Genomic DNA, 26,886 nt, shown 5'->3' on the forward strand with positions numbered 1-26,886 from the left:
CCTCCCACCTCCCCATCTTATGGAGGCCGCTACGCGGCAGTGAGAGCAACCCTTGACCCTGTTTTGTAGGCAGGTCGCTCCCCACGCCGCGTAGCTCCACCTGGCTGCGCCCATGCTTCCCCCCTGCATCTGCAGAGTTCGAGGCCCGCCTGGCAGGCCTGGGCTGCCGGTAACTTTCTCTGCTCTACTATTGCTCTGGTGTTCTCCTTGTAAATTGTGCTCACTGCCTGTGATTACTGCTGTTTTTCTCCCAAACTGTGTCTCTCCTCTACTGTTGTCCCGGTGTTTGGTTTTCATATACTGCGCTTACTGCCCTATATTTTGTCTGATTTTACATCTTGTGCACTCCCACCTCCCCTTCTTATGGCGGCCCCGCACAGCGGATGCCTAAAGCAACCCCGTCTGCGCCCGTCCGCGCCTGGACCGCGCCCAGCGCCCGAACCCCTGGACCCCGAAGACACCAAGATACCCGGTTGCACTACGACGCCAGCACCCTCCTCGCACTCAACCCCAGACGAGAACACACCTGCTACCGGGCCACCCCGAAGCGCACCCAAGGGCCCTTCACCTGCCGGAACTGCAGCTTCACCAGTATCCGACCTCCGAAAACCACCAACCAACGAACCTAACCACCTGAGGTGCATCCTCCTCAACACTAGCTCCGCCCGCAAACACGCCATCAAAATCTGGGACCTCCTCGACACAAACGCCCCAGACGTCGCCTTCCTGACAGAGACCTGACTGAACCCCGCCTCAGCACCCGACATCGCCATAGCCATCCCGGAAGGCTACAAGATCGCCCACAGAGACCGCACCAACGGAGCAGGAGGTGGAATTGCCATCATCCCCAAGAACACCCTCAGCGTCTAGACCAGTATCGACATCACCCTCAGCACCGCGGAACACATGCAATTCCAGATTCACACCAACCCTAACACCACCCTCAAAGGAATCCTAATCTACAGACCCCCTGGACCCAGACCACAGTTCAGCGACTCCATCGCCGACCTCATCAGCATCAACGCTTTCGCCTCCCACAGACTACATCCTCCTCGGGGACCTGAACTTCCACCTCGACAACAACAAAGACGTCAACTCCACCACCCTGATCGACAACCCCGCCAACCTCGGACTCAGACAGCTTGTGAAAACACCCACCCACGCCGTCGGTCACACGCTAGACCTCGTCTTGTCCGCAAGCCGCCACGTCTCCTTCAAACACACCACCGAACCCCACTTGACCGACCACTGCTGCGTCCATTTCACCTTCAGGAAGCCCACCACACACCACCGCACCAAACAGATGCCTCGTCGCTGCTGGGGCTGAGTCACCGAAGAGCAGCTAGCCACCACCCTCGCCCAGAGCCCACCAACCAACCCCACTGAACCCGACACCGCCGCCCTCAACCTCGACAGTGGATCGACGACTGCGCCAACACTCTCGCCCCGCTCAAGACACCCTCCAACAGCCACACCAGCAAGGTTCACTGAAGACCTCCAGGCCTCCAAGCATACATGCCGGAAACTGGAGAAGAACTGGCTCTGCGAACGATCACCAGACAACTACATGGCCCTCAAGAACGCCACCCGCGAACACCATCAACTCATCAAAACTGCCAAGAGGACCGCATTCAAGGACCGCCTGGATAACAACGCACACAACAGCAAAGAGCTCTTCAGCATTGTGAAGGAACTCTCCGACCTCAGCTCCAATGCCAACGACATCCCCCCTTCGCAGGAACTGTGCGACTCACTGGCCACCTACTTCCACCGCAAGATCGCAGACATCCACTACAGCTTCAACGCCACGATCGCCCCGCCAACCACCGAGATCTCCACCCCCGCGACCACCAGCCGCCTGATCGTATGGTCCAATGTCAACGACGATGACACCATCAAAATCATGAACTCCGTCCACTCTGGCGTCTGACCCATGCCCACACCACGTCTTCACAAAGCCAGCACAATCATGGCCCCCCCATCTCCGAAAGCTATCAACATCTCCTTCGATACAGCAACCTTCCCGGAGAGCTGGAAGCACGCTGAGATCAACGCCTTACTCAAGAAGCCCGAGGCGGAACCCAAGGACCTCAAGAACTTCCGTCCCATCTCCCTGCTCCCGTTCCCGGTGAAGGTCACCGAGAAAATCATCAACAAACAACTGACCCGCTACCTCAAGGACAACAACATCCTAGACCCATCCCAGTCCGATTTCCGCAGCAACCACAGCACCGAAACCGCCCTCATCGCCGCCACCGACGATATCAGGCCATTGCTCGACAACGGAGAAACAGCAACCCTCATCCTCCTTGACCTGTCAGCCGCCTTCGACAAGGTACGCCACCGCACACTACGAACACGCCTACGCGACGCTGGGATCCAAGAGAAGGCCCTGGGACTGGACCACATCCTTCATCTCCGGCAGAACTCAGAGTGTCCGCCTCCCAACCTTCCGCTCCACCACCACCACCAAGATCATCTGCGGCGTACCCCAGGGCTCTTTCCTCAGCACAACGCTGTTCAACATCTACATGGCACCCTTCGCCCACGTCGCCCAACAGCACAACCTCAACATCATCTCCTACGCCGACGACACTCAGCTGATCATATCCCTCACCAAAGACCCTCACAACGCCATAACCAACCTCCACAAAGGATTAAAGGCCGTCGCTGAATGGATGAGGAACAGCCGACTGAAACTGAACTCGGACAAGACGGTGGTCCTCATCCTCGGCTCCACCCCTTCAGCCTGGGACGAGTCCTGGTGGCTGACATCACTGGGAACAGCCCGACACCCACTGACCATGCACGCAACCTGGGGATCACCCTCCACTCCACCCTCTCCATGACTAAACAGGCCAACGCTGTCTCCTCATCCTGCTTCAACACCCTATGAATGCTCCGCAGGATCTTTAAGTGGATCCCCACCGAAAAGAGAAGAACAGTCACCCTTGCCCTTGTTTCCAGCAGGCTGGACTACAGAAATGCCCTCTACGCAGGAACATCAACCAAGCTCCTGAGACGGCTGCAACGCATTCAAAACCCCTCGGCACGACTGGTCCTCGACATCCTCCGCCGCAGCCACATCACACCCCACCTGAGAGACTTATGTTATGTTATGTTATGTTAATGTTATGTTAACGGTATTTATATAGCGCATGGCTACCCCAGCAACGGGGCGTCCCAGCGCTAGCAGACGGACCAACAGTAGGCGTAACGGGCGCAAAATAGAAGGGGAAGAGAGATGATCAATATACGGGAGGGGCCCTAAAAGGAGGAGAACAGCCAAATTTTGATAAGTTTTCGGAAGAGCAGATGATTCATGGTGTTACGTGTTTCCAAGGGGATGGAATTCCAAAGTATCGGAGCCGTGGACTTGAAGGAGCGACCCCCAGCTCTACACTGGCTCCCTGTCAACAAGAGGATAACCTTCAAGCTTTTCATCCACACACACAAGGCCCTCCACAGCGCTGGCCCAGCGTACCTCAACAGACGACTTAGCTTCTACGCCACTACCCGCAAGCTCCACTCCGCCGTCCTCACCCTCGCCACAGTCCCCCAGCGGCAGATCCTTCTCCCACCTCGCCGCCAAGACCTGGAACCCCCTCCCCACCAACTTATGGCAGACCCAAGACCTACTGGCCTTCAGAAGACTTCTCAAGACCTGGCTCTTCGATCAGTAGCAGCACTCCCTTTCTCCCCCCAGCGCCTTGAGACCCTCACGGGTATGTAGCGTGCTTCACAAATGTCCTGATTGAATGACAGAAGCAGCAAAATACCAGTCAGGTGGCACACTATGCTAACCACAGATTTTCAGCTTATGTGTTTTTAAGTCACGCCCTTACTTACATAAGGTAGAGAAACATACAATATCCCAACAGGTAATATTTCGTAGACCATTATATATGTATGCTGAAAGCATTACAAGTTCAAAAATAAAGGAGACTGATATTCAATTGGGTTTGTGTTGTTATTCATCTTATATTTCAGAAGAATTATTAAGCGGGGTCATATTTATACAGTTATAGCAGCACTATAATATAAAAAATCATGTGACAACCAGGAATGCACTTGGTGCTCAATTATGTACAAGTGACAATAGTGGCGACGCAAGTGACAAGGTGAAAGAGCGTGGGCGGCGCGAAGTGACCAGTGGTGGAAGTTTATATACAGTGGGTTGTAAACAGATAAGGTGACTTTCGAGGTTAATTCACGATTTGTATTTAGCCATTGTATAAAGTGCGCCTAATATTGCGGTGTGGAGTCAACAGCGTTTCGATCCTCGTTGGTTTGGGATCGTCTTCAGGACATTTGGAAGTGCTGAAGGAAGAAAGAGGAAAGGGCCGATGGGCAGTGGGCCGGCTTAGAATAGATCCGGTCGGGGGGAGCGCAGAAGCGTCTTCATGGAGGGCAGTTATTGCATGTAGAATCGGGCACCAGAGTCGGGCGTCTCCGTCTTCGGACAGTTCAATCAGTAGGCACGTCTGGGTGGGTGTTAAAGACCTGGAGAAATCGCGGTCTCGGTAGGGAATGAATCCGGTGTGTGGCTCCAGCAGTAACTCGAGCTGGAACGAACTTTACTTACATCAGCCACGTCCCTTTGAGAGCCCCCAACCCCCACAGTTTTTTCATCCCACTAAAAGCCCTGACTGAGGGCATCCAGCATCAGTGGTAAAATGCAGAATGAACTTCAGCATTTACCTGGGTCCTGGGGCAGTCAGAGGTCACTATGCAGCAGATCTCTGACCAACCCAGGAACTCCATATAAGTTCTCATGCCTTTCATTCAATTAGAACACAATTCAATTTAAGGAGCTGCAAATCCTACCCCTGTGGTACCTTTAAAGCTTAAAACCTCAACCTGGACTACACTACAAGCCTTCTGTAAACCGGAGCCGGCGGCCTACCTCTTGATGGTGCAGCTCTGTGAGAAACAGCTCACGGACGGCTCTTCACCTGCAGATGTTGCTGGCCTGAAAGGTGCTCCACTGCAGAAACTCCACTAGGACACTTTTACCTAACAGTGTGAATACCTGCTTTAAAACAAGCCCTGGTAATGCCAAAAGGTATGGCTTAGAATGGAAAGTGCAGCTTGTTCCTGAAGAGTTTACACACTCAATAAGTCAACAAACATGCACCTGTCACTCATCCTTGCATTCCTACATCGATTCATAAACATCGTAACTCACTGTAGTATTCTTTCACTTACCCATTCACAATACAATAGACACACAAATCAACAAGAGTGTGGAAGATAAATGGAAAGAATAAAAGTAGAAAAAACAAAACATACCACTGCCTAAGTTTGGCGGGCAAATGAATTTAAACAAAAATACAATTAAATATGTCAGCAGGCAGCCATCTTGTAATTGTCATGTACATTGAGTGTTGTTGTTTTACAGCTCCAACATAGCTATCACATTTCAAAACTACATGATGGCTATCGTGGAGAGAAAAATAAAATGATATACTGTGAACAGTACTATTCCAAGATGGCCGCCCAGTTTCTAAGTACTGACTGGATAGGATGCAGCACACTGCAGATTAAATGAGCAGCAAGCAAGCAAGCAGCCCAGTAGGACTGTCTGGATTGGGGAAGGGGGGTGCTTGGGAACAATGCTGTTACTCAGAGAGCAACAGAGCCAACGGCAGAAAAAGAGCAAATATCTCACCCTTTGCCCCATGCAGTGTTTTTATTTATAAAGGAACAATGTCCCATCCAGTATGTTGACAGGTGGAAATGCAGAATGTGAATGACACATAAACAGACAGAAAAGGGCTGACCTAAAGATTCTCTATGTATACATTTGTAGAGTTGTTCATGTTTTATTTTACAAGGGCCTGGAAACTGCCTCTTCCGGGCCCCCCTAAGGCGGCTTAGAAAAGAGTATCATAGTGTAAGTCTTTTACTCTCAGGGTTTGTCACATGAAGCAACCAACACCAAACCCCTGCTTACTAACATAATCTGTGAGATTCCTTGTAATGAAAGGCTTACCTAAATCCATTTACACGTGTTGTAATCTTCTCATTCTGTAATGTATTCACAATGTTGTAATTTTCCCACTCTTTAATGTATTCACAATGGTACTTACCTGTTGGTGTGTTCCACTGGAGGCTGCTTTAGAATGTTGAGCTTCCCCAGGCAGTCCGGCGAGTGGGTGACAGAATAAAGGTGTTCTTACCTTCTCCTGGTGTCAAGAATCCTCTTTACAACAACACGGTTAATTAATCTACAGTTAAAGGCCTATTCACTTAAATACATGATTTCACAAAAGCTAAGTAAAGGCTTCAGCTCCTGTTGTCATTTTTCATAATTTGCGAATTGTACTGATGGCCTCTGACGCAATGCTTGTTAATGAACCAATCAGGGCTACTGTCTTTATCACTGGCTCGTCACCATAACCAGCTCAGACCTCTTGTATAGATCCTGGGTTTTTCTGCAAGGAAGCCATCACCTCTCCATTAACTCTGCGATATACACTGGGTTCGAGTTGGGGAGTCAATATGCGTTCCCTCCCAAGAGTACCCAACAAGGATTTGCACACTACAAAGCGTCGACCTCACGGCTTTGTCAACAAGATAACCAATGGTGGATCTTTTACCTAGCATGGTCCTTGTGTCACAATGCCTGCCTCAGGCTTTAGCAAAGTGTAATAACAATCCACTCCGAAAAGCGTATTGACTATAACTTATGTCTTAGACAGTAACTTTTCCCAAAGAACTTATCAAGCCAAAGGCCTTTACCACTGGATTGCTGTCAACCAAACAAAGTCCCACTGTACTGGGCATAAGCTTTGGTGCAGAGGAGCCATTGGTATGCAGTTACAAAATTACAAATATGTACCACATTACAGCCCAAAGAAATAATGTGCAACCTCTCCGAAAACAACACAACAAGGAACCACAAAGCACACATCTATCCCCGGAATTTGTTACAAGAGTCCTGGCTTACTACTGTAATCTCACATCCATGTAACAAAGCATGTATCTACAGGCTTTAATTTAGGATAATGGCAGCCCACTCTTGCAGGCCTGTTTGAATTAACATATGCTTTTCACAACAAATCAATCAGGCCTACTCTTTGTCATACCTTTTGATAATAAACATGTCAGCACTGTGACATCTGACATCTTTTCACAGTGAAACAATCAAGCCTATAGCTAGTATAGTGCATAAAAAACAACCATCAAGCACACTCCTTGGCTAAGAAACTGTATATCAAGTTCAGACACAGCGCACTGCGGTTGAGGGCGGTAACGCACAAATGGCGGAATGCCTCCTCAACGGCAAGTACCTGCCCGGGGTGTTCGAGCGGCAGTGAGACAGATCTGCACGTTCTGCTCTTCTGCCCCACTTACGCTAGGGCCAGGGAGAAATGGATTTTGCAGCTATGTAGGGCTAGGGGCCTTAGGGATTACAGGGAGGTCTTCAGGATTCTTAAATACGACACTACCCCCTGATAGATTGAAGGAATCTTGCTGTGGCGAAAACTATGTGGTACACGAGATGTGCAATACTAAAGCTGGAAGCTCATATTTTGCACAAAGGGCCACTTTCTAGGAGGTGACACATTTTTAATAAAATTTTAGATATTTTATATACTGACACGGTGTTTTATTTGAAGTTTTTAATATTTGCAGGCACTGTTTGTATGTGATTTTTAACACAAGGTTTTACTTGTATTATCCCTTGTTATTGTGTTGTTTTTATTGTGTATGTATGGCCTTTTTATGGTATTTTACCGAAATAAAGTACTTTGACTGACTGACAAAGAACTTATCAAGCCAAAGGCCTTTACCACTGGATTGCTGTCACCCAAAAAAACAAAGGGGCATATTACCAACAACTAGTGATAATTATCGCTATGTTGGTTTAGCGGCGATATTTTTATCGCCGAGCTGCGGCGATTTTTATCGCTTAGGAACCTTGCTATTATCAAGGTTTATCTCCTAAGCGATAAAAATCGGCCGAAATGCATGAATATCGCTGAAAAGTCCGCGATATTCATGCATTACCGAGCTAATGCTCTTAGCCATGTTATCCACCTACCATTGGGTAACATGGCTAAGAACTGCTCAGGGGCAGGTGTTAGCTTTTGGAGATTTTCCCGCTTAGCGCGAATATCTCTAAAAGTTGGTAATAGGAGATAGCGATGTTAGCGACTGTTTCCAGTCGCTAACATCTTGGCACGCCCACTTTGCATGTCATTAGTGATAAATATCACTGACATGCAAAGTGGGGCCCAAGATGGTCGCTATCTCCTATTAGCTGTCGCTAACTGGTGTTAGTGACAGCTAGGTAATAGGGAGATAATTTTATCTCAGCTTTCTTGGCTTTTAAAGCCAAAAAAGCGGAGATAAACCCCCTTGATAATATGCCCCAAAGTCCCACTGTACTGGGTATAAGCTTTGGTGCAGAGGAGCCATTGGTATGCAGTTACAAAATTACAAATATGTACCAAATTACAGCCCAAAGAAATAATGTGCAACCTCTCCGAAAACAACACAACAAGGAACCACAAAGCACACATCTATCCCCGGAATTTGTTACAAGAGTCCTAGCTTACTACTGTAATCTCACATTTCATGTAACAAAGCATGTATCTACAGGCTTTAATTTAGGATACTGGCAGCCCACTCTTGCAGGCCTGTTTGAATTAACATATGCTTTTCACAACAAATCAATCAGGCCTACTCTTTGTCATACCTTTTGATAATAAACATGTCAGCACTGTGACATCCGACATCTTTTCACAGTGAAACAATCAAGCCTATAGGTATTATAGTGCATAAAAACAACCATCAAGCACATGTTCATAACATTTCAATTAAATACAAAATTACAGTTTTTTAAAACGTATACACCCCTTTGAAAAGAGCTGAAGAAGAATGATGATATTTCAAATCATCCAACCATGGAATGCAAAATCAACAACATTTTCTGATGTTTTGACAAAGAAATTTAATATGCTAAAATACATATAACCAATTCACAAAAGTGAACTATTTGAATGAACACAGTAGGGAATGAGAGAGGTGATGATTTTGGGGTCCCACCCTAACATAGGGGGGAGGACCAAGCAGATGCCTTGAACACAAAGAGCATAAACAAAAAACGCATTTTGTTGAACTTCAGTGGTGATCCCATCCTCTTAGGACCAACCCAAGCACAGTTATTGGCAACAAAACAATCCCAACCAAAGGCCCTGCAAAGCATTATGGGACGTGATTAGCAGTGGGCAGTGAATATTATAGTATCCAATATCAAAATAATTCTACAAAGATCTGCAGTTCACCTAGTCCTTACTAGATTTCCCTCACAAGTCAAATGCAAAGCATTGAAATTATTCTTACATCACGCTGCAGTTCCACTAGCCATTACTAGATGTCCCTCACAAGCCAAATGCAAAAACCTTGAAACCCTTTCATCAAGCATTTGCATTTGACTAGAAAGGGACATCTAGTAACCACCAGTTGAACTGCAGCTCTTTGGGTTACTTTAACAAACCTCTTTCACAATAAATTGATCCGGTTTAATTACTTTTTTGGGACTTTTAACAATAAACAGAAATAATCTATGTCATCTGACATCATTTTTCCCAGAGAACCAATCAGGCATACAGCTTTTATCACTGGCTTATCAGCAAACCCAACTCAGGCCTTCTGGATCTGCATGAGTTACCTCCAAGCAATCCTCGGGCGTACAGTCAGAAAATAATAACAGTACATAATATTACTGTTAGCAGAACAATATTCATCCCCTCCTAACAGGGTTAACAAGGTTTCCCAAAGTGCATTATCTAACCAGCAGAGTTTATTGGATGGGGGAACCAACATCAAAACTCTGACCTACGACAGAAATTTGTAAGATCTACGCAATCCAATCCCTGACTACAGATTTTACCGCAGCGTAAATTCACATTAAAAGGCCTATTGACTTTAAAGTATGCTTCCTGCAATAAATAAGTCAGGCCTGCTGGCTGTGGCGTAACTTTTCACAATAAACAGACCTGGTGTATAGTTTTGATCAATGTGGTGCAATCATAACCAACTCAGGGGCATATTAGCAACAGCCAGCGATAATTATCGTTGGCCGTGCTTAGCGTTAATAATATTATCGCAGGCTATCTCTGGAATGTATCGCCTTGTAGCACATTATTAACAACGCATTTCTCCAGGGCGATATAAATTCTAGAGATAGCGAGGTTATCGCCCTTTTGCAGGGAACATCGCTGGTTTTCCACAGGGTCGTATCAGCATAATCCACCCCCTATATTAGGGATGGCTAAGTCAGGTTTTTAGCAGATATTAGATCAAAATCTAACATGTGCTAAAATCATGTGGGCTGCCTTGTAAATATTGCGATGTAAACATCAGCGATATTTGCAAGGTAGTCCATCCGGGGTACGCCCATTAATGCCCACTTTGCATCTCATTGGAGATGCAAAGGGAGGTGTTGTAAAAAAGGGTGACAAAGTGCGATTATGCATGTTAGCACCCTCTTGTAAATAGGGCGCTGGTTAATACGCCCCTCAGTCCTGCTGCGGTAAGTATAAGCTTTCTCTCGAGGGAAAATGCGCAATGCAGGCGGTCTTTTTTAAAGGAAGTACACAACTTCTGCCCAGTCAATTTCTGCACTCAAGATAATCAACATGTGGGCCGGGCCAAGGACTCTCTCTTTGTGGTACTTCTTAAAGCTCTTTTCCTGTTTATCACATAAGCTCGGGTGACAACTATGTTATCAGGACGGATGTAAACACAGCCAGGTTCTATATGGTAATACCAGTTCTCAAGTCACATGTGTTATTAAAGATGCTTGATTTCCACCCTCGACTAGGCACGGAACATTTCTATGACCGTCTGTGTGATGGTAGGAAGGTAGGGGTGGTGATAGCCTCTGCAGATGCATTTTTTGGGACTGCGTTGAGGGTCAAAACTCATGTGTAGCTACACCTGTCTTACACTATTATTTTTTTCTTCTGTTTGCGTTATTTGATACAAACATTATCCAATGGACCTTGTTTGCATATTATGGCTGTGAAATGCTGCAAATGTTCACTGCCAAAAAACTCCAGGAAGTTTTATTTTCATTGTGAAAACTTGCCGAACTTCACAACCATTGGGAAGCTAAATGCATTTAAACAGAAGTTGTGGGTATGTAGAAAATGTTCGAATGTTGGCAGTTTGGGCTGGACTGTTCCCAGAAAGAACAGGGTCAAAGCAAATTTGCATATGGCTGGATCTGAACTGGGGTGGCGAAATGAGCTAAAGAAAGACAATGGATTAAACCCAGATCTGTGACTGGGGGTGAGTTTCTTAAAACTTTTAGTTGTCCGTCCATCATCTCCTTGTGTTTGCTTTCCTTTCCCTAAGTTGGCAGAGTATGCCCAGACGTGGGTCCCCTGCTCACTTTGCCACTGGATTCAAGATAGCCTGGCTGATGAGAGGTGATACCCTGAAACCGGTCCCAGGATGCTTGTTTTTGGTCCAGGGAAGACTTTGCTTGGCAGTACGGGCTGGACTGTTCCCATAAGGAACCATGTCAAGACTGATTTGCTTATAGCTGGATCTGAACTGGAGTGGTAAAGTGAGCTAAAGAATGATGATGGATTCAACCCAGATCAATGACAGGGATGAGTGTCTGAAAAGTTTCAGTGCTCCATCCATCATCTCTTTGTGTTTGCATTGCGATGGATGCCCACCACAACACCCATTATAGCGTGATAAGAGGGATTTATTTACAAGGCAGCAGTTTACCACGTCTTTGTAAACAAGGGGAAGGGTTTATCACTGGAAGGGTTTAATGCTGCCGGAACGGCAATCGAGGCATGTAAATATGCCCCAGGGTAATCACTTGTCGTCACTGTGCAACAATAGGCAGTGCAGCCAACGGGCAAGCAGCCACCATCTTGAACCAAGAAAACACCAAGTCTATGAAATGCTGTAAACGTTCACCGCCAAAAAACTCTTGGAAGTTTTATTTTCATTGTGAAAACTTGCTGAACTTCACAACCATTGGGAAGCTTTATGCATTTAAAAAGAAGTTGTGGGTATTTAGAAAATGATCAAATTTCAGCAAGTGCAATAGTTGAGAAAAGTATGGGCCCGATTCACAGAATGAACTTAAGACTCAATCCTAAACTTACTACTATTTTGGTATTCACAGAATGCACTTACTACTTTTGGTATTCACAGAAGTTAGGATTTTGTCTTAAGTTTATCTTAAGACAGACTTAAGTTAGGATGTTGTCTTAAGTCTGTCTTAAGACAATATCCTAACTTCTGTGAATACCAAAAGTAGCAAGTTAATTCTGTGAATGCCGAAAGTAGTAAGTGCATTCTGTGAATACCAAAATAGTAGTAAGTTTAGGATTGAGTCTTAAGTTCATTCTGTGAATCGGGCTCTCCGTATTTAGGTGGCTTACAGAACATGGCAGATGTTCTGTGCGCTTTGCTTGTGAGCCGGGTAAACAGCAGATACATGTTTACTATTTGCCCGACAGCCAGCTACATAGTAACTTATACGTTTCAGCCCAATACAAAATGAAATTTGTGTATCTGCCTGCCCACCAGCGAAATAGTACAGAATAGTTACATTTCGTTATATATTTTCACCAGCCGATTACGCAGTGACATCTTTGCATCTTGGTCAGCTGACAAACAGATCGTTAAGAATATCTGCTTCTAAACTGGCGGCCGAATCCATGGGTGTTGCGTGGGAACACCCACAACACCACCAATGGCACGCTCCTTTCACTCAAAGTGCTGCGTGAAAAGGGGCCGTATTTACAAGGGCACAAAAAGCCACGGCTTTATATTGCCTTGTAAATATGGAGCACCAAACTGTGTCAAAAAAGTGGTGCACCCGTGGCTCCAGGGGCTTGTATATATACCCCAGAAGTGTTGTGTAGTGTGGCAAGCTTCCGGACAAACACTGATTAAACTACACGATTCCGTCAGCTAAAGACATCCAGCATATGTACGATTGAACTGGAGGAGACTTCAGCAACATGTCTCTGTCCGGTCTAAGTGCTCCAGGTCAGTTTCCCGAGTTTCTGTCTCTTTTACAAACCAGTTGCACACAGAAGCATACAGACACTAAGAAACACAAATCAGTAACAGAAAGTAACAACTTGAAGGAAAACACCTGAAAGCACACGCACAAAGAGGCACACAGAACGAGGCACGTAAAAACATAAAACAGCAATAACGCATAAAAAGACGCATACAGTTACACAATCAGATGCACAATTACATATACAATAGCGCACATAATGACACATTATATGAACAGAGACACAGGAATGCAGTCAGGGACAGGCTACTGTAGACAGTCAAACAAGCACAGTCAGACAAAATGACCAGATGCAGAGAAGTCAGACACAGCCAGCCCACTGCCTGATGTCTGCACTCAGGGAAATAAACACACAAACTGATCCACACACTTGCATTTGGTTACAGTTACACAGATACCATCAAATACAGTTTTACAAACGTGTCAAGACACAGAAGTACCAGGTACATAGTTTAACACACAGAATTAGAGTTACACCCTCCAGGTTCCACAACCACAAAATGGCAGAAAGTCTCACATGTTAAATACAAGCACATAATACACACCAATACCAGAGTTAAACACTGCCATATAACGTGACACACAAAGGCACAAGAGGTTAAAAGGTCCGAGAAAGTAACACAAACAAATCTTTCACAGAGGCTGTGCCGTCAAACACATTCCCACAGCCTCGGTACATAGGCACACATACGAGAATATATAGAGAGCTTTAGACACAATCTGGCACATAGCCACACACACACACATAGTCTCTCTCACACACACATGCATACATTCTCACACAGACACACAAAGTCACACACGCACACAGTCACACATGCACACACACACAGTCTATCACACACACGCATAAAGTCTCACACAGACACACACAGTCACACATGCACACACACACAGTCACACACCTGCACACAGACACACACACACATTCTATCTCTCTAACACACACAGTCACACACAGACACAGTCACACAGTCTCACACACACAGTCTCTCTCTCATGCAGACACACATACAGTCATACACATACACACACAGGCACAGTCTCACACACATAGTCTCTCTCTCTCTCACACACACACACACAGAGTCTCACATACGCACAGTCACACATGCACACACATACACAGGGACAGATTTACAAGCCCCTTGCAAAACTTTGGTGACGCAGTGGCTGCTTAAACAATGCGATGCGTCACGACCCATTTACATCAAGGAAGATGTGTCAACTCGTAAAGCCCTGTGCCACATTATACCTACATCAGGTATAATGTATGCAGTGTGGGCTTTCCCATGCGGGAAAGCCTTGTAGAAGTGACGCAGTGAAATCTACAAGAGTTCACTGTGCCACTTCTAGTATGCCACTCCGTCAAAACCCTGCACCTGCTTGGAGCAGGCGTAAAGAGTGACGCAGTGTATTAGGAATAGGCCTCCCCATACATTGCTGGAGTTGTGTCGTGCTTGCGACACGACTCCAGCAATGCTTGAATTTTGCGCCGACAGATGCGTAAAAATTTCTTACGCATCTGTCAATTCGTATATTGTAAATATGGCGCATCCATTGTGGCGCAAAGGTTTCGCAAACATGTGCAGGGAAACCAACGCATCTGAACAGATGCACAGTTTTTAGTAAATAAGCCCCACAGTCTCTCTTTCTCACACACACATAGTCACACACACACACACACAGTCCCTCTCGCTCTCTCACACAGACAGATACACACACAGTCTTTCTCTCACACACTGTCTCTCTCACACACAGTCACGCACGCGCTCACACAGTCTCACACACACAGTCCCTCTCTCTCTCTCGCTCAGACACACACACATACAGACAGACAGACACACACAGTCTCTCTCTCTCTCTATCTCTCTCTCTCTCTCACTCACAAACAGACAAAGACACACACACACACACACACAGAGTCAGATACACCAGGCTCGTGCTCTTTCTATAGTTCTATCCTCTGACCTGCAGCACAGCTGGCTTCACGGTCGCAATGCTGATGATGTCGTCGATCTGCCGGCTGTTGAAGTTGGATGCACCAATCGCTTTCACCAGGCCCTTCTCCACCAGCCTCTCCATCGCCTTCCAGGTCTCCTTGTAGTCAGTGAAGTCGTACAGCAGCTTGCCATCAGCATCCCGGGGGAACTCCACGTCTCCTCGCCTGTGGCATGAACAAAAGAGAGGTGGAGTGAGCGTGGTCCAGGTAAGTACAAGCCATGGACACAGCGAGGGAATCCCACACTGACAGGATATCTTCAAACTCTCCATGAGACACTTACAAGAGAATGATAATGCAAAGACAAACGCACACTTTATTGGGGAGCAAATAAACGTCTCAGTGTCATCAGCTTCCAGTAACAGCTAACACCCAAGCACCACCCCGAATCTTCACTCTAGACACATGGGCATATTTACAACCCCTTTTGTCACCGGCGTGTCACTTTTTTTTGGCGCTCCAGTGGCATAGTGCCATTCCCCATCTTTACACGGTGGTGCTAAGCCACTCTGTGTGGCTTAACGCCACCTTGTAAATATGCCCCTTACCGCAGCAGTCCGCTGCGGCAAAGGGGCGGGCAAATGGGTGTTGCTGTGGGCGTTCCGCCGTAACACTCGTTGCTTTTTAAGGCTGCCTCAGATTTACAAATCTGAGGCAGGGCCAAAAACTAACGCCAGGGAATACCTGGTCTTAGAATTGCGATACGAGGAGAAATGATTAATTTCCACTTGTTTTTCCTCTTTCTATGTGTGCTGCATTCTGCAGCACACATAGAAAGAGCAAATTGCCATGAATTATTGTTTATGTGAAGGAAGCAGTTCCTTCCTGCACATAAACAATCGCCCCTGTACAGGCTTCCTTGCAACATGGCGGAAGGGTGCCTGCGTTGGCGCTAAGCAGCTTTTTTAGTCCCAGCACTAGGGGAAACACAGTGGAGTGCCATATTCTTGAAAATACGGCGCATCCCTGCGCGTTAAACATTTTAGAGCGTGGCATTGACAAATTTGGCATAGCACCAGCCTCCGACATTTGTTTGTAAATATGCCCCACAGTTGACAGAACACATCCACACATACTGTAATAAGTCTCATAAGAAAGAAAACTCCTTCTCATGGGCCTATATCACATTTCGGAACACCCTAGTCCTTAAAGTCATATGCTGTTATGTTCTGTTGTTCAGCATAATAAGTGAGCAAGCAGCAACCAGAAATGCTATAATTGAATGTATTTATAAACTTGTAAATTTCTATAGCATTGTATATACTAAACATAGATAAGATATTTAGGTGAAGATAAGTGCACTTTTCAATAATGTGGGATACAAGATTGGATTGTTTTGTGATTTGATCAATGGAACTAAAGCGAAAATGGTGTTGATTTTGGTCTGATTGGTCTGTAGAGTAGATAGAGAGTCCCCGAGATGAAGGGCCAGGATGGTCCGAAACGCGTTGCGGTATATCAAAAATGCAGTAATTTCACAAATTTTCATGGCAAATTAATTATGATCAACAGATCATGAATACAATTGAAAAATGAATTTATTACAGTCCCATGAATTAATTGTGGTTGCTTACCGAGAAATGAAAAACAAGAAGAAGCAGGAAATATATAAAATCATAGTGCAGATTACAGAGAATACACTATTGATTCATGTGTTTTTAGTGGAGAACATGCCTGGAGAGCACGGCATTACTTTGATGATTGTTGTTATTATACCACCAGAAATACAAGGAGTGAGACAAGAGGCTTGAACCTTTCATACTCTCTCACCCCCCCCTGAAGAAGCTTCATCCGTAACACATCCCTTCCACCTTAGTGGTAAACCCAAATTCATGAACCTATTATGGTCCAGTGTTCTGCTATCTAGTGCAGTACTCTGCTCCTTTGTTGTTTCCTCTGTACCTCTTTCAGCCTCTCCTGACCATACCAGATGCTGCGGGACGTCAACTACTCTGATTGGGACTTCTAGCAAGCAGTGTTGTAGTGACAATGTGTATAATAAATACGAACTAATTACTGAAATTGAAAACAATAGTATTTATTACAATAAAGGAACTTGCGGGGAGGAACAGGTGACCGACATGGAAGAAAGCGAAGCTGTCAGTCGCCCGCTATGATGCTGACGTCACATTTATACAGAGTGTGAACTGTCAGCTGCGCGAGCCCCGCAGCCAATGACCAACAAGGGAACTAATAACAACTAGACCTACAACATCTCCCTTTTTTTAAAAGAAGAACTAACTCACATCATAGTCTTTGTACATACTAGGTAATTTTGCAATCCTGCCCGACTTGGTACATGTTCCTTGCCACCCTCCATGTATACAATCTTCATTGGAAGATCTTGCAATCTCTGAACATTGAACATCACTGTACGCAGTGTCAAAAGTATTACTTTGGTCAATGTTTTCTGTGTCATATACTGGTACTTCAACAACATCACTATTATCACAATAACTGTGTTCCTTTCTACTTTCACCATCAAAATGACTTTCATTTACAACTCTAGATCTGACTGCATTGGTAATGGGTATGCACTCCTCATTGCCCTTTAATGTGTTTAACCATGAGTACCCCTCGTCAAAGCCTCCTCCACCCACTTGATTACTTTTCCAAACGTCTGCCTGCTGTTTGCTAACTCTGATAACATCACTTTTATTACGCCATCCTGCATATTTAAGTCGCACAGCACTTTCTGAAACCTCCACTACTTCTTCGGGGGCAAAATACTTGGATTCTCCTTTGACCTGATGACCGGGCTTGGTGGCCAACGCCCAATCTCCTTTGAAGAACTCTTTGCATATGGCCCTATGCACTTGGTCATGGTATAATTTACTTTTCTATTGACAATCTGTTATTTTTATTTTAACATGCAGTATATCATCGTCAATAACAATGGATGGGGGCAAATCCATATCTGATGACAGAAACTTAGGAGTAATGTCCTGGTCACATCTCCTTCCCCTCAACAGAAAAAAACGGAGAGAAACCTGTGACTGAGTTTTGAGTTGTGTTGTACGAAAACACCCTCTCTCTTATAAATTCTTTCACAGGTAACTTAGATGACAGGGCAAGTTGGATACCTTCCTTGAGGAACCTGTTGACGCGTTCAATTTGCCCATTAGATTTGGGAGAATACAAAGGCGTTTTCTCCTGGGTGATTCCATGAGTTTTGAAAAATTCATTTATTTTGGTCGACGTAAGTTGTTTACCATTGTCCGAAACAATAATACGTGGACTGCCTTCAATGTCAAAACACGTGAGAAGGAATTCAATGACAGTGTCAGAGTCTATGGTGTTTACAAATTTGTGGTATATCCACTTTGAGTAGTAATCACTGGCTGCGATTATGAATTTCTCATTCTGTCCCAACAGATGGAATGGTCCTGCCATGTCGATGGCAATCTTGCACCACGCAGAACTAGGGATGGACACCAGCTGCATCTCATGAGATCTCAATTTCCAACGCTTATCAGATTTAGTGCAGGCCTCACATCTCTCTACGAATAAGTTCACATCCATGTCCATGCCTGGCCACCAGTAATGTTCTTTGATGCGCCTTTTGGTCATGGTGGCTCCCAAATGAGACTTATGAGCAATGTCTATAATTCTGTTTCTGACACTGGTGGGGGGAATAAGTAAATCTCCTCTTCTAATACATCCCTTAGCTATGCTCAACTCATTTGCTACTTGTACAAATGTTCTAAGGTCTGAAGACAAATTACGTATGGGGGGCCATGAAGTAGACATATAATTCTTAACCTTAGACAAAGTTACATCCTTACCCATAGCTTCTACCCATTCTTAATTAGAAATGGTCATATTGCTCTGTTGAATTACATCTACAGTAGATACTACACATTCTGTTTCTTCAACTACTTGTTTATCGTGACATTCTGTAGGCAATCTGGAAAGACAATCAGCTCTAATGTTACATCTGCCTGAAATATGTTTTATATTGAAATTAAAAATGAAAAGTTTCCAGTCCATGACGTGGGTCAACATTGAACAGCTCTTCTCCGCTCACCTCGCCCTCGCACAGACACCCTGCTTCTGTCGCTGCCCCACCGGAGGACGCTCCTTCTCCCACCTCGATGCCAAGTCCTGGAAGGCCCTCCCCCTACACCTCCAAACATCATCCTCCCTGACAGACTTCAGGCGGAAGCTCAAAACCTGGCTCTTCTACTGCAGCCCGCAGCCCCGCACCTGGATACCCTCACGGGTGATACGCTGCGCTTTACAAGTACTGTATGATGATCCACAACCTTCTCTGACCTTCACCACAGTTTACAAATTCCACCGCCTGTAATTGGCAAGAGTCCCTGTTTTCCTAACACTGAGATAAACAAAACGCCAAATCTCTGGGTCTGGTGGCATAACAAACTAATGAATCCACTGTAGGGGCCTGTGTTCGACCGCATGGTCACATGTTCAAATTCTGGTGGGTCCACTTTGCCTTTCTTCCTTCTAAGATCGATAAAATGAGTACCATTGAGTTGGATAACAATAAACATCTGATATTCAGCACCAAGATACCCTTGGGTGAACGTGCGCTTTACAAATACACATTATGTTATGTTTACAAATGTATATGTTAAATCTGAAAACATTTCTTGAGTTCTTTGTGTCCCCGTGTAGAGGAAACATTGCCTGTTGGTTGTCCCCACCAGAGAAGGACCACAATAAATTATTAAATGGTTGGTCTCACTCTGAAGTCTCACAGTGACCAAAAAAATTCAATGGGCTAGAAGGAGGCTCAGATTATCAGTGGTAAATAATTCTGCCCCTCATCATTTTGTTCTTCTTAGTTGCCTAACAAAGGGGCATATCATCAAGGCCATGCGATAATTATCGCTAAGTGCTCTTAGCGCAAGGATAATTATTGCCGGCCAACTCAGAATTTTATCGGGAAGATAGCATGCTATCAGCAACGCTTATCTCCAAAGCGATAAAATTCAGAGCGCAAGCTGCCAATTGAGCGATTATCGCTGGAAATACAGCGATAATCACACAATGTTTGGCGAAAGCTTGCTGATAGGGCAAGGCATACTTAGCCATGATATCCACCTTACATAGGATATCATGGCCAAGTCAGTTTTGAAGCAGGCATAAGGAAAGTAGCGATAACAGAGGTTATCGCTACTTTGCTTTTCGCTCTGCAGGTTAGCGTGCCCATTGATTATTGGAGAAATGTCGCTTCGCAACATTTCTCCAGTTATGTCAGGGCAGGAACGCCCATTTTGCATCTCGTTAGAGCGGACGCTAAAGCGGCGATAATTTTATCTCCAGGTCTTGACGATATGCCCCTAAGTCTCTATTGCAAAGGCTCTTGAAATACACCTTATCTTCACAGGCAGTTATTTTGCACTCAATCATCTGGCCCAACGCACACTTACCACCAACTATCATAATTCACTTTGTTCTGACTAGCGGTTTTCAAAAAATGCCCTCATATTATTTTCTTATGAGCACATGTCTCTTTGCTGCACAAATGTCTCATGCACAAGCACAAAATGGCAGTGATTTAAGGAAACTTGAAGGGCCCCCCTGCAAAGTATATGGAGGTATACCTGCCAACTCACATGGTGCCACAGTGTGACACATGATATCGGCTCCCTTCGCACGGTCTCCCGTTGAGGAGTCGATATTGCACGGTGGCAGAGAAAACAAGCTGGAAATCACTGTGAACTGTGGATTTCCAGATCATTTCCGGAAGCTTTGAACTGCTGACATCCATTAAGGGGCGTGAAAAGGCCCCAGGACATCGGCACCAGCCTCTGGAGCTTTTTGTCTGGTTTTGGAGGAGGGTGATTGCGGCGGGCGGCGGCAAAAGTGCCTCTTGGGTGCTCAGAGCGGCACAAGGGCTCACCCCTCCAAGGCCTGACCGCCTCCCCCTTACACAGTGAAAATTCTGTCTTAGGTGGCAGGTATGTTGAGGTCTCCCGTGGACCCAGACAGCAGCTCTCAGGAAAGGGGCCCCCTGCCCATGCACAGTGTTGGAGGGGGCCCACTGGAGGTCCCGACGCCCCTCCCCCAGCTCCGAGGGGGCTGCGGGGGCTAATGTTACACCATTTCCTCAATATGCAAACTGATGTTCTACCAATGCTACTGTCATTGTGGAGAACCCACAATCTATACTGCATTACTTCTTGAATGGAAATACACCGCCTACTTTTACCACCTGAAAACTGAAGACTTACTTCTTCAAGGAGAGCTATTTCTACTCCAACAGTCTACCCTTGATCTTTCACCTATTAATGTATCTCTTTGGGAGTCATGGACTGAGTTCAGCTCTCAAGCTCGGTGCAGACTGCTTAAATATCAACACATATATAGACATACAATACATGTATGTACATTTTTTTTTAATATATGGAAACAATGCTAATACTCTGTAAATTATATGAATCTGTTTTTGTGTGTGTTAGGACACATGTGTGTCCTGCATAGTGCACAGTCTGTTCCAGCAGCGACTGCAGCGAAAATAAAGTGGTGGGGCAACGGTGGTGCAAATAGTTTTTTTTTAAATGCACTTAGCAGCTTCTCCCGCAGTTGGCTGCCTCCATGCTCCTCTTTTCCAGATGTCCCTGGGCCAACACAGACTCCCAGACTCCCCAACCAATCCAGACGCTGCTCTCTGCTGTGAAAGCTACACCTGAGCAGCCTGTTTAGGCACTCACTAAGGGACTGGGAGCCTGTGTCATTTCTGCACCCAGATGTACAACACAGCTGGGCACAGAAATTCTAAATGTGCATGTCTGTTTGGCTGGCGTAAGACAGCCGTCCAAACAGTCATGCACACTTACAAGTGCTCTCCCCCACTCCTCCCAGTCCCTGCACTAGTGGCAAGAGAGGATTGCCTATCCCGCCCTACATACTGCAGCATTGGCTGCCAGTTAAAAATACAACTTTACAAAAAATGTTTTATTATCATTTTATTTTTCATTCTACAGTGAGGCAAAACTTCTCCGCCATTGTGGAGGAGCCGCCGCTGGTCTGTTACCCTGCCCTGAGTGCAAGACTATGAGCATCGGTTATGGGTTTTTGGTCCTAGCCTCATATTAACCTAATGTGTGTGCAGATGTCTGAGCCTGTACATTGACATTAGTAAGAGAATCACTCTCCACAAAGGCTGGTTGGAAACCAGCCTGGAAAGAACAATTCAAAACAGAAATGACCCAAGCTGGTTCTGAAGGTACAAACAGAAAATACGCATCCCTTTTCACCTGTTTCTGTATCAAAGTGAGAATGATCGATTCATTTGATGTCCCAGTTCAAAGTTCTCTAAATCCAAAAAGAAGATGCTCTCTGCAGAGAACTGCTGTGCAACAAGAGCTGGTATCTGCCTGAAAGTCAGCTTCCCAGAGGTGAGAGGACGTTACCTGGATTCTAGTTTGGAAGGAAGAGCTCAGTCCCAGTCCTGGAGTGCCTGGATCGGAGTAGCCTGAAGAGAAGGGAAAGGAGGTGCTGACTACCAAAGGAGTTGGCTTAACGGCTAGGGCGGTCGACCTCGAATCTGGGGAACCGGGTTCAAGTCTAGGCAATTACGGTGAACATCATGTGATTCTGGGCAAATCACTTAGGGGCAGATTTATGAGGCCCTTGCGCCTCATTGCGCCGCAATCGCGTCACTTAATTTGACGCAACGGCGGCGCAAACAATGCGCCCTATTTACAACATGACGCATCTAGGAGATGCGTCACGTTGTAAAGCCCTGCACCATAAGGAGGCGTTCCTGCGCAGGGGGGGCGTTCCTGCGCAGGAACGCCTCCTGAAAGTGGCTGAGTGAAATCTATAAGATTTCACTCAGTCACTTTCAGGCCAATGCTGCGTCAAAACCCTGCGCCTGCTTGAAGCAGGCGTAGGTCTTGACGCAGCATTGTGAAGATGGGGCACCCCCGAGCCTTGCTGGAGCTGTGTCGCGCTTGCGACGCAACTCCAGCAATGCGCCACCTTTACGGCACAGATGCGTCACGCATCTGTGCCGTTTTTGCCCCATGGTGCGCCGCATTATAAATGCGGCGCACCATGGGTGGCGGAGCTGTGGCGCACATTAACTGGCGCATCCCTGGGGATGCGCCAGTTAACATAAATCTGCCCCACAATCTCCCCGTGCCCAACAAAAATGAATGTGTCCTCATGTAACGCAACTGGTGCTGTGTAAAGCGCTCGGAAACCCAATACAAGGTCAAGTTCGCGCTATATAAAACTCTGTAAAAGCAACTGACTCTAGAGTATGGGTCGGTCCAGTCTGAGAGGCTCGAAGCTGAGCGACCAGCATGCTCCTGGATGAGAGAATCGTCTCAAAGCTGGCACTGTTCTTCTCAAGTGTTTCAGAAACGTGTGACCCTGAAGTGTGGCTGCCACAGATGACGCCACTGAGACCCTGAAGTATGTCTGGTGCCGCGTCACTATCCTGAAGTGTGCCCAACGTGAACCACTCTTTTGTAAAGTGAACATTTAGCCTAGGTGGTCTCAAGCCGCTGTGCATCGTACAGCGTGGTGTTGGAGAGGAGCGTCGCCCTGAAGAGTAACGTTCATGGCACCCCAACTTCTGACCCTCCCCCACCTCACACCGGTTCCCAGAAGAGGACCTGTGTGGGAGCCCTCGAGGCGGCTACGCTACGGATCTGAACTGGATGAATGCCACACTCCCAGTCACTGCACCTCCTTTCCTCAGGAGGACGGACGTACAGGACATGCCACAGGCCTGACTGCAGCCAGCAGAGAACTAACAAGCACTCACTTGTAAGAGAACTTTGGGACTAAAACAGTGAGACAGGGCACACAAGTCTGAAAGCTAGCGGAGACTATCACTGCACCTGTGCCTGAGACCTACTACATTAAAAGTTACTTTACATTTGGGGAAGTGGAGGGGGGAGGGAACCCTTAAACTGGGGCAGAAAGGCCCTGAGACAGTGAAACAATACTCACATTTTGTAGTGGGTAGTATTTCATTTTTAAGTGTATTACATTATTTTTCTAAAAAGACAAGCACTGGGTTTCGCAATCAGTTACTGTGCTGCTGGGTGATTGGTGAGGTCTGCACTACCTCCCTGAGAAGGCTGTGACTGCTCACCATCGCTACCACTGAGAGTGAATCGTAAAAAGGGTTATACTTGGTCCAGTTTGAAGAGCCACTGTAGGATGGAACTTAGGACATCAGAGGCAAACAACCTCAGCCTCACCCCTGCCTGCCCTATACCCCACCACCGACCAAAAGGCAGCAGGCGGTGTGAGATGCTACGAAGCCAGTTCCAACTTTCATCAACAGCGTAATAAGTACAGCCATTACACTTCAAAAACCTAAACAGCAAAATGGCAGGGAGAGGCGCAGATAACTTCTGGCGCATCTCTGCAAATAAGCAGGGATGCACCATGCGTCATGCAATCCCCCACTTGCGCCACAACAGATGCGTTGCATTTACAATGTGGCGCACCATGGTGCAAGTAGGGGCAGATGCGTGACGCATCATATGGCGTACGGGCGGCGCATTGCTGAAGTCGCGTCACAAGCGTGACGCAAGTCCTGCAATGCACAGGGGGTGCCCATACTTAACGTGGTGCGTCACTCTTATGCCTGCTTCAAGCAGGCGTAAGGATGTGATGCACCAGCGTCATAAAACTGACTCAGTGAAATCTTGTAGATTTCACTGTGTCAATTTTACAGGGCTTTCATGCGAGGGAACGCCCACCCTGCGACAGAACGCCCACATGAAACCTAACGCAGGTTTAATGTGGCGCACGGTTTTACAACGTGACGCTTCTGCCTAGATGCATCACGTTGTAAATAAGTTGCAACGTGGCGCATGGTTTACGCCACCGCTGCGTCACAAAAGTGACGCAATGGCGACGTAAAAGTGTTGCAAGGGGCTTGTAAATCTGCCCCCTGTCCCTAGATCAGAGGAGGGATGTCTGTCGGAATAGAGTGTGGAGGGCTCCATGCAAAAAGGACTGAGAGGTCCTGCTAAGTTACAGTAGACACTAGTTAGAGATAGAAACTGGAGGCAGCAAAGAAACTGTGATGGGCTCCAGGGTGGGGACCCTGCACCCAGGGATGAGGTGCTGTAGACCTGGACGCTCTTGGCTCATTAGCACAGGTTTTCTACAAACACAACCAACATTTCCCCAAGGCCTCCACTAATTTCTATGGTACTACTGGTACCGACTATAGGATTTATTACTTTTCAGCGTATTCAGCCTAGCTTAGACCTTGAACTTGCAGTTGGCTCCCCAGTAAGCTAAGGATGAGGAAGAGAAGGCCAGAGAGTTCAAGATGAAGAAGTTGGAATTAGCTCGAGGAACAAGAGGGAAGGAGGTGTGAGAGGCAGGAGGAATGTCTTTCCTGTGCAAGCAAAAGGCCAGGATGTTTTGGAATGGGTTGTGAATGTTGGGATCGCTTGTAGAATAAAGCCTTTGAATGCTGTGTCTAAGGCAGCCAATGTAATAAGTTGCCTCCCTTTAAAAGGAACAGAAGCCATTGAGAGAATGCCTGCAGCTGATTAAATGCACTATGAGTGAATGGTCAGATTTGTTGGGCGTAAGCCGGCTTAATAGCTTCAAATATTTAAAGAAAGCTGGGGAGTGGCTGTTGTTCCGTTTGAAACTTGGATTCATGGGGCCTCATTTATGAAAAGTGATGCATCGCTGCGTGAAAAAAGTGATGCGTCACTTTTGACTGCGCTCTCCCTGCGACACTAACGATGCGTCATATTTACAGTAGATGCATCATGTCGCAAGGAGTTACAGATACGTCGGTATTTCTGACGTATCTGTAGGTGCAAAAGTGACGCATTGCTGGAGTGTGTCACAAAAGTGACGCAACTCCAGCAATGTGTACTTTCACATGGGCAAGTCCCATGTTGTTAGTGCCTGCGTCAGTCTTACACCTGCCATGAGGCAGGCGTAAGATTTTGACGCATTAGAGTCCAAGAAATGGTGCAGTGAAATCTTATAGATTTCACTGCGTCACTTCTATGACGCTTTCTTGCGTACATTATACCTTGGGCAGGTATAATGTGGCGCAGGGGTTTACAAAGTGACGCATCTACCTAGATGCATCACTTTGTAAATATGGTGCACCAAGGCACATTTTTTACTCCACTGGTGCGTCACAAAAAGTGACGCACCAGCGGCGTAAAAGTGACACAAGGGCTCATAAATGAGCCCCATGGTGTGTTGTGTTATTCAAATGAGTGGGTGAGAGGGATGGAGGCCAAGGTTTGTCACGACTTTTACCAGATAAAGGTGACAGTGCGACTCAAGGAAGAGTGTTCTACCCCACTTAGGCAACACCTGTAAGATTAGCGGTATCCGTGGGGTAAGGAACCAGTGCTGCACACAAGGGTGTAGCATCACAGCCTGTTTCTAGAGGGCCCCAGGAAGCAAGTAACAATGTACTACGGTGCAAGACCACAGTCTATTACTAGGAGGATAAAAACTAAGAAAAAGTATCTATGCGCCTTTGTTGTAAAGTGGCTAGATACATACACTTAAGATAATGTAAAGAAATTAATAATGACTCAAAACACAATGAAACGTCAGCAGCCATTAAAAAGGGGCAGTTACCTTGCAGCATACCTCATGAGAATAAAAAACACTAAACTCAAAGTTGCAAAACCTGCCAGATGAAAAATGTCAGAAGGCAAAAAAAAACTGCAACAATGTTGTATTGTATTAAGGGCCCTGCATGCAAAAAGCCAGCAGTGGATGTTGAAGGATGCAGTACCACAAGTTGTCACTAGAGGTCCCTGTGAGGCAGTGGTTCCCAAACTTTTTCGACCCCTGGCTCCCTTGACCTATTGGCCGT

The 26,886-nt window shown here is 46.2% G+C and overlaps 1 protein-coding gene across 2 annotated transcripts in view; it reads right to left on the bottom strand.

Annotated features, from left to right (window-relative positions):
- AKR1A1 (aldo-keto reductase family 1 member A1) overlaps nucleotides 1-26,886 on the bottom strand; it is a 776,593-nt gene that overhangs the window by 81,584 nt on the left and 668,123 nt on the right. For both annotated transcript variants that reach the window (XM_078664963.1, XM_078664890.1), the window contains exon 5: nucleotides 15,047-15,242. In XM_078664963.1, coding sequence (XP_078521089.1) covers nucleotides 15,047-15,242 — 196 coding nt within the window. The remainder of the gene's footprint in view (nucleotides 1-15,046; nucleotides 15,243-26,886) is intronic.

This window comes from Lissotriton helveticus, chromosome 1_1 (assembly GCF_964261635.1).
Source record: "Lissotriton helveticus chromosome 1_1, aLisHel1.1, whole genome shotgun sequence".
In the NCBI taxonomy this organism is placed as follows: domain Eukaryota; kingdom Metazoa; phylum Chordata; class Amphibia; order Caudata; family Salamandridae; genus Lissotriton; species Lissotriton helveticus.